Source organism: Mandrillus leucophaeus, unplaced genomic scaffold (genome assembly GCF_000951045.1).
Source record: "Mandrillus leucophaeus isolate KB7577 unplaced genomic scaffold, Mleu.le_1.0 Scaffold120, whole genome shotgun sequence".
Taxonomy (NCBI): domain Eukaryota; kingdom Metazoa; phylum Chordata; class Mammalia; order Primates; family Cercopithecidae; genus Mandrillus; species Mandrillus leucophaeus.
In genome coordinates, this window is record NW_012100321.1 from 2,119,411 (window position 1) to 2,128,355 (window position 8,945).

At 48.6% G+C, this 8,945-nt stretch overlaps 1 protein-coding gene across 1 annotated transcript in view; it reads right to left on the minus strand.

The window, feature by feature from the left end:
- Positions 1 to 995: 995 nt before the first annotated feature.
- Positions 996 to 8,945, minus strand: part of PLA2G4C (phospholipase A2, group IVC (cytosolic, calcium-independent)) — a 54,788-nt gene continuing 46,838 nt past the window's right edge. Inside the window, exons 12-14 of the mRNA XM_011970147.1 lie at positions 7,985 to 8,156; positions 6,139 to 6,289; positions 996 to 1,530 (exon numbers count right to left, since the gene is read on the minus strand). Of these exons, the coding sequence (XP_011825537.1) occupies positions 1,485 to 1,530; positions 6,139 to 6,289; positions 7,985 to 8,156 (369 nt within the window). The 3' untranslated portion in view covers positions 996 to 1,484. The remainder of the gene's footprint in view (positions 1,531 to 6,138; positions 6,290 to 7,984; positions 8,157 to 8,945) is intronic.

Consider the following 8,945-nt stretch of genomic DNA (forward strand, 5'->3'; position numbering starts at 1 on the left):
AGGTATACATGTGCCATGGTGGTTTGCTGCACCCATCAACCCATCATCTAGGTTTTAAGCCCTGCATGCATTAGGTATTTGTCATAATGCTCCCCCTCTCCTGAATCCCCCCTTTTCTTTCTTTTTCTTTTTTTTTTTGAGACAGAGTCTCACTCTGTCGCCAGGCTCAAAGGGTTATGAGAACCTCTGCAGTGGCGTGATCTCGGCTCACTGCAACCTCCGCCTCCTGGGTTCAAGCTGTTCTCCTGCCTCAGCCTCCCGAGTAGCTGGGACTATAGATGTGTGCCACCAAGCCCAGCTAATTTTTATATTTTTAGTAGAGATGGGGTTTCACCATGTTGGCCAGGATGGTCTCGATCTCTTTACTTCATGATCTGCCTGCCTCGGCCTCCCAAAGTGCTGGGATTATAGGCATGAGCCACTATGCCGGGTGAAATCCTCCCTTTTCATAAGGACACTAGTCATTGTGGATTAGCGTCCACACAAATGACCTCATCTTCACTTGATCACATTGGTAAAAGACCTTATTTCCATGCAGGCCACATTCACAGGCACTGGGGGTAACAATGGCCACATCTTTTGGTGGGGGTGGGACACACAGTTCATCCCTTAACAGTCCTGCTTTAATTCTGGAGAGCCTGTATGAATAATAATTGCTCTGGAACTCCGTCAGTGCCAGACATTATTCTAAGGTCTTGAGACTCATTAACTCAGTTAAGCCTTTCAAGGATACAGGCTCCATGATGGTCTATTCTACAGATGATGGAACTGGGGCATGGAGGCGAAGGATCTTGTCCATGTTCTCATGGTGAGTAGGTAACAGAAGTAAGATTCAAGCCCAGCTGTGGAGCCACCATGCTGAATTGCTGAGATACAGATGGAAGAAGATGGAAAGGAAAGGGGGAAGGGAAGAAAGGAAGAAGTAAAGGGTACACAGAGGGTGAAAAGAGCCGCAGCAGGGGTGGTGGCAGACCAAGACACACACGCACAGCTAATCCATCAGTTAATCAGCAACCATTTATTGAGCACCTGTTGTATTCTCAGAGCTCCACTTGGCTGGAGAGACAGCCCATGATTTAAACCCCAGCTCTTACTTCTACAGAGCTAACTTCTACAGAGCTACTGGCTGGAAGTGCAGTAATAAAGGAGCAGTGAAAGGCATTGGTCTGATCTGCCGCGTTCATTTTGGCTATCCGGACATTGGACATGATACTTCTGATTGTCAGAGACTCATGCTCCAGCTCCAGGATCTCCCAAGGGACCTGCAGGACACATTTCACCACCTGCAGCTCCTTGGACCCCTTCTTCTGAATGATGCTATCAAAATCACAATCCAGCTGGTCACTGGTGATTGGCCCTGTTAGGATAGCCAAGGTGAACTCATGAAGTGTGTGGCTGAAGGGAGTGAAGAACAGGAAGGCCAGGTGGACATCAGGGCCCTGGTAGACCAACAGGCCCATACTGCCCTGGAAGCTGAGGCTCATCTACACCAAGGAGCAACTTTGGGCATAATGCTTCGGGTAATAGAGCCTGGGGAGAAAGGAAAGTTAGAAGTTACCACTGTGCTTTGTAGGAAGTGTTGCACATTGGATAAGATTAGAAGATCTGGAAGCCTCTACAGGTCAGACATGACTTAGGAGAAAGACATTCATCCATTCTTTCATGAACTGAGAAGACCTGGAGCTCCACCACCTCCTCCTGTGGAGCTCTTGTGATCTATGTTTACCATGTAAATGTTTTATGTATCCAACACTATGCTTATTAAGCATGTATCAGATGCTGGGCTAGGAGCTAACTCTTTGGCCTACATCAAATGTCATGATACCTGCCAGAATTCACAAGATCTGATCTCTGTCCATCTCTCCAATCACCTTTCATTCCGCGCTTCCCCTACCCTGATCCAGCAATAGCAGCTTTCTTCCTGTTCCTTGAATAGACTGATATAGTTTGGAAATTCATTCCCTCCAAATCTCACGTTGAAATGTGATCCCCAGTGTTGGAGGTGGGGCCCAGAGGGAGATGTTTGGATCATGGCGGTGGATCCTTCATGAATGGGTTGGTGCCTTCCCTGCGGTAATGAGTGAGTTCTTGCTCTATTAGTTCACTTGAGATCTGGTTGTTAAAAGGAAACTGGTACTTTCCTCCCTTCTCTCTCTCGCCATGTAACATGCCATCTCCCCTTCCCCTTCCACCAGGATTGGATGCTCCCTGAAGCCTTCACCAGAAGTAGATACAGGTGCCATGCTTCTTGCACAGCCTGCAGAACCATGAGCCAAATAAACCTCTTTCCTTTATAAATTACCCAGCCTCAGATATGCCTTTATATCAGTACAAAATGTTATAGACACAGGTAAGACATAGATCAAGGTCTTTCCCACTCCAGATACTTTGCATTTACTTTCCCTTTGCACAGAATTCTGTTCCCCAAGACTTCCTCATGGCCACCCCTTCTCAGTATTCAGCCCCAGGTGAAAGGTCTCTCCCTCGGGATGCCTTCCCAGACCCCCAGCCCCTTTCCTAAAAAGCCTTCACTTCACTCCTCAGCACACCGCAGGTTTGGTCGTCTCAACGGCACTTACTCTCCATGGCCATCCTGTTGACTCCTTTGTTTACCTGTTTATGTCATGTTGCCCCCCGGGAGGAGGTACCATTCTACAAGAGCAAGAGCCTCACCTGACCTGTATGCAGCCATGGCTGCAGGACCTGGGCAGACTGGATCTAGTCGGCATCCAGGAAATGTTTGTGGAACCAACGAATGAAAGAATGGACACTGGGGGGGGGGCAAAGTGATGTGGTTCCTGACCCCACACTGCTGCACACCTTGTTATGAGGAGAGAGAGTCAACAAATAAGCATAAATAAGCCCTGAGTTCTACAGGTGAGAAGGTGGGAAGTGGACAGGCACAGAGGAAGATCATGTGGAGACACAGGGAGGCACCATCTGCAAGCCAAGGAGAGACGCCTCAGGAGAAACCACCCCTGCTCACACCTTGATCTTGGACTTCCAGCCTCCAGAACTGCGAAACAATAAGTGTCTGTTATTTAAGTCACCTGATCTGTGGTGCTTTTTTGAGACGGAGTCTCCCTCTGTCAGCAGGCTGGAGTGCAGTGGCACGATCTGGGCTCACTGCAACCTCCACCTTCTGGGTTCAAGCGATTCTCCTGCCTCAGCCTCCCAAGTAACTGGGACTACAGGCGCGCACTACCACACCCAGCTAAGTTTTGTATTTTTAGTAGAGCAGGGCTTCTTCACCATGTTGGCCAGGTTGGTCTCGAACTCCTGACCTCGTGATCCACCCTCCTCCGCCTCCCAAAGTGCTGGGATTACACGCTTGAGCCACCACACCCAGCCTCTGTGGTACTTTTTAATGGCAGCCCCAGCAAACTAATATACAACCCCTCATTAGAAGACAGATGAGTAGCAAATAATCGACCTTCCCCATGCCAGGCAGGGCTTTTGGGGAAACTGTCTGGGGAACACAAACTGGTCCAGAGGCCCAGAGTGGCTTTCTCTTCCCTCTACCTTGCAACCCTGAGGTCACTGACTCAACCTGGTCCTCAGGGTGCTAATTATCTTGTCTAGGGACCAACTACACTGGAGCCAGGTGGGCCTTTGAAAAGGTGACTCAGATAAAGCTACTCCCCTGCTCAAAACTTAACAACAGCTTCCCACTATATGCAAAATAAAATTCTAACTCTTCCCCTGGTTTCTGTCATCGGGGTCCTGCCTGTGTCTTTGTGGCAGGCTGAATAATGGCTCCCAATGATGTCCCTATCCTAATCCCTGGAGCCCATGAATACGTGACTTTTTTTTTTTTTTTTTTTGAGACAAGGTCTCACTCTGTCACCTAGGCTGGAGTGCAGTGGTGTGATCTGGGCTCACTGTAACCTCTGCTACCCAAGGTTAAGCAATCCTCCCACCTCAGCCTCCTAAGGAGCTGGGACCAGAGGCATACACCACCATGCCTTGCTATTTTTTTGTACTTTTAGTAGAGATGGTGTCTTGCCATGTTGCCCAGGCTGGTCTGAACTCCTGAGCTCAAGCGAACTGCCTGCCTTGGCCTCCCAAAGTGCTGGGATTACAGGTGTGAGCCACTGCTCCTGGCCAGTATGTGACTTTCCACGGCAAAAGGGACTCTGCCAATGAGGTTAAGCTAAGGATCCTGAGATGAGGAGAGGATCCTGGGTATCTGGGTGGGTCCAATGGAATCACATGGGTCTTTCCTTATAAGAGCAAGGCAGGAGGTCAGAGCAAGGAGGAGATGAGATGACAAGCAAGAGGTTGAAGGAGGGGTCATGAGCCAAGGAATGTGGGTGGCCTCTAGAAGCTGAAAAAGGCAAGGAACAGTTTCCCCCGTGGAGCCTCCACAGAAGTCGGCCCTGCTAACACTTCGGGTTTTGCTCCTTAACACTCGTTTCAGATTTCTGACTTCTAGAACTGTATGAGTCCATTCTCACACTGTGATAAAGACACTACCTGAGACTGGGTAATGTATAAACAAAAGAAGTTTAACTGACTCACAGTTCCGCATGGCTGGGGAGGCCTCAGGAAACTTATTAGGTCGGTGTAAAAGTAATTGCGGTTTTTGCCATTACTTTTAGTTGCAAAACTGCAATTACTTTTGCACCAACCTAATACAGTCATGGTGGAAGCAGGGCATCTTCTTCACAGGGTGGCAGGAGAGACGAGAGAGAATGAGAGAGACAGAGAGAGACAGCAGGGGAAACTGCCACTCAAAAACCATCAGATCTCATGACAACCCCCTCACTCTCATGAGAAAAGCATAAGGCAAGCCACCCCCAAGATCCAATCACCTCCCACCAGGTCCCTCTCTTGACACGTGGGGATTACAATTCGAGATGAGATTTGGGTGGGGACACAGAGCCAAACCATATCGATAGAGTAAGCTATCTGTGGAGATATCTGTGGCCTTTCATCTGTGGCCTAGGAACAAAAGGAAAGACAGTTTCTTGCATGACTCAGCTTAGTTAAGCTTTCAGCTTAATTTTTTATTTTTTATTTTTTTATTTTTTATTTTGGAGGCAAGGTCTTGCTCTGTTGCTCAGCCTGGAGTGGGGTGGTACGATCATAGTTCACTGCAGCCTCAAACTCCTGGGCTCTGGCAATCCTCCCACCTCAGCCTCTTGAGTAGCTGAGACTATAGGCCTGTGCTACCACAGCCAGCTAATTTTTAAAATTATTTGTAGAGATGTGGTCTCACTATGTTGCCTCAGGCTGATCTTGAACTCCTGAGCTCAAGTGATCCTCCTGCCTTGGCTCCCCAAAGTGCTGGGATTATAGACATGAGCCACAGTGCCCAACCACAGCTTAAGTTTTTCCTTTTGGCACAGTGAATTGGGGTCGTGAGATTTCATTTTCCTTTCACAGAGATATGGTTTGGCTCTGTGTCCTCAACCAAATCTCATCTCAAATTGTAATCCCCTCTTGTTGTGGGAGGAGCCTGGTGAGAGGTGATTGATGGGAGTGTACTTCTCCCTTGCTGTTCTGGTGATAGTGAGGGAGTTCTCATGAGATCTGGTTGTTTAAAAATGTGTAGCACTTCCTGCTTTGCTCTGTCTCTCTCCTGCTCTGCCATCGTAAAGATGTGCTTGCTTCCCCTTCACCTTCCACCACGATTGTAAGTTTCCTGAGGCCTCTCAGTCATGCTTCCTCTTAAGCCTTTGGAACTGTGAGCCAATTAAACCTCTTTTCTTCATCAATTACCCAGTCTCAGGTAGTTCTTTATAGCATGTGAAAATGGACTAATATACACAGAGACAAGCATGGAACAAATTCTCCCTCACAGATCCCAGAAGGAACCAGCACTGCTGCTACTGTGAATTCACACTTCCAGCCTCCAGCACCATGAGACCATCAATTTCAGTGAAGCCACCCAGCCAATGGTATTTTGTTACAGCAACCCTAGCAAACAAACACAGCCTGCTTCACTCTTCAGAAAACCATTCACTCCTGACCCTGTTCGTGGTCAGTCCACTACTGAGACACAAGCTCAAGTGGGGGAGAAACTACCTATCTTTTTTCACCCCTTCAGCCCTCCTGCCTGTTGCAGAGAAAGTTCTCCAACAGATACTTACAGAATGAGTATAGGCATCAGAGTGACTATGGTCTCCCACCTACATGGCCGCGTTCCTCATCTCTCTAAGGATCTTCTTCTTGTTTTCCCTGACGTTCATCTTGGCTAATGCCAAGAGTGGCATCACCACATCTAGAGTGTAGGTGTCAGCGAGCTTGAATGTGTCGTATGTGTCACTCCATGCCTCAATATCATCTGAAGCATAACCAAACCAATAAAGAAAATGCATCGTGAGTTTGGACAATTAATTCTGCAGATTTTGTCTGTTTACATCAGGGCTTGTCAAACTACAGTTGTAGACCAAATCCAGTCAGCCCACCACTTTGGTTTTATAAATAAAGTTTTACTGACACATGAGGTTATGGATTTATCTATATTTTTATGATCCATGCCCCTTCCAGTCTTTTGAGACAGAGTCTCACTCTTGTCTCCCAGGTTGGAATGCAATGGCACTATCTTGGGTCACTGTAACCTCCATCTCCTAGGTTCAAGTAATTCTCCTGCCTTAGCCTCCCAAGTAGCTAGGATTACGGGCATGCATCACCACACCTGGAGAATTTTTTGTATTTTTTAGTAGAGATGGGGTTTCACCGTGTTGGCCAAGCTGGCCTTGCACTCTTGACCTCAGGTGATCTGCCCCTGCTTGGCCTCCCAAAGTGCTGGGATTACAGGTGTGAGCTACCGCGCCTGGCCCCCCACTTCCTGTCTTCTTTACTACTCCAGCCTGCCTCTCCTGGAACTACGGCTGATGCAGCATAGGTAACCAATAAGTGTTTGTTAAATGAAGGAAGAAAACAGACACAATTTATCCCTAATGGGAGTCTCATCGCAGGAGACATGATTGACAAGCTAAAAGGAGTCCACTGTGGGAAGTGGTACAATCAGGCCCTGGAGTACCACCTATCCTGGATTCTAGGCCTTCCAGGCAGCTGCTCACCTGAGACTGGATGAGGAATGTGGGATGTCCAGGTGGAAGGCGTTGGATATTCAGGTAGGACAAGAATGCCGCAGAGAGGCAGCAACATGCAGAGGCATGCAAGACCGAGGGAGGCAGCCTGGCATCCTCCAGGCCCGAGGGTGGACAGGATGACTCACTGGACCATCAGATGTTGGAGCATAACGAGATGTCCCCCAGGGCACAGCACAGATCCATTCAGCCTGGCCTGGTGTTGATATGGTTTGGCTGTGTCCCCACCCAAATCTCATCTTGAATTGTAGTTCCCATAATCCCCAAGTGCCGTGGGAGGTAATTGAAGCATGGAAGTGGTTACCTTCATGCTGTTCTCGTGACAGTGAGCGAGTTCTCACGAGATTTGATGGTATGTATTAATTTATTTGTTTGAGAAGGAGTCTCGCTCTGTTGCCAGGCTGGAGTGCAGTAGCGTGATCCCGGCTCACTGCAACCTCTTCCTCCCAGGTTCAAGTGATTCTCCTGCCTCAGTCTCCTGAGTAGCTGGGATTACAGACACGCGCCACCATGCCCAGCAATTTTTTTTTTTTTTTGTATTTTCAGTAGAGACAGGGTTTCAATGTGTTAGCCAGGATGGTCTCGATCTCCTGACCTTGTGATCCACCTGCCTCGGCCTCTCAAAGTGCTGGGATTACAGGTGTGAGCCACCACGCCCAAATGATCTGATGGTTTTATAAGCATCTGGCAGTTCCCCTGCTGGCACTCACTTCTCCTTCCTGCCGCCTTGTGAAGAAGGTGCCTTGCTTCCCCTTCGCTTTCCACCATGATTGTAAGTTTCCTGAGGCCTCTCCAGCCATGCTGAACTGTGAGTCAATTAAACCTTCCTTTGTAAATTACCCAGTCTCAGGTATGTCTTTATTAGCAGTGTGAGAACAGACTAACATAGGTGGCTTCTCAACCTGCTTCTCCCCTGCACCTACCTCCACAGGCATCCATGTTGAACAGGGGAAAATGCATCACCACTGGTCCGGTTTCTCCTTTCAGGATGTAGCAGCTGGCGGGGGCCTTGGACCACAAATCCAGCTTAGCCTCTTCTACATGGGGAAAGGGGATCTTGTGGCGGCGGCAATAGTCAGTGGTAGCCCGGATGGTCTGAGAAGGAGGCAATAAGAAACTGTTGCAAGACCTCTCCCAGAAGACCTCCGGGGCCTGGAGACCTGACAGGACCTCAGCTAACAGTCCAGACACACGACAGAGCAGGGCTCAGCTTGGACAGGGACAACATCTTCTGCAAGGGAAAGAGTGAGCCTCTGCCATCACCCGCACGCCGAGTCCACCTGGAGACAATATTTGCGAGGTTAGAGAGTAACCTTTTGGGCTGGGGGCTGTGGGACTCAGAGGACAAGGAAAATGGTGCCTAGATGAGGCTTTGAATCCCAGCTCTGCCACAGAAAGATGTTGGAGACCTCATCTCTACAATAATTTTTTTTTTTCAATTAGCCAGGCATAGGGGCATGCACGGGTAGCCCTAGCTACTCAGGAAGCTGAGATGGGAAGACCATTTGAGCCCAGGGGTCCAAAGAGATGTGTGGTATGGGTACATCTCACCACCTCTGCAAAGGAGCTCTGTAATATCCACCTCACAGGGGTATTTGGAAGATAAATGAGATATTCTCCATCATCACTGTGTAACAGAAATATAATGTCACCGTGAAGGTACTTTTCTTTTGTTTTCTTATTTTTTAGATGGAGTTTCACTCTTGTTGCCCAGGCTGGAGTGCAATGGCACGATCTCGGCTCACCGCAACCTCTGCCTCCCGGGTTCGAGCGATTTTCCTGCCTCAGCCTCCTGAGTAGCTGGGTTTACAGACATGTGCCACCATGCCCAGTTAATTTTGTATTTTTGGTAAAGACGGGGTTTCTCCATGTTGGTCAGGCTGG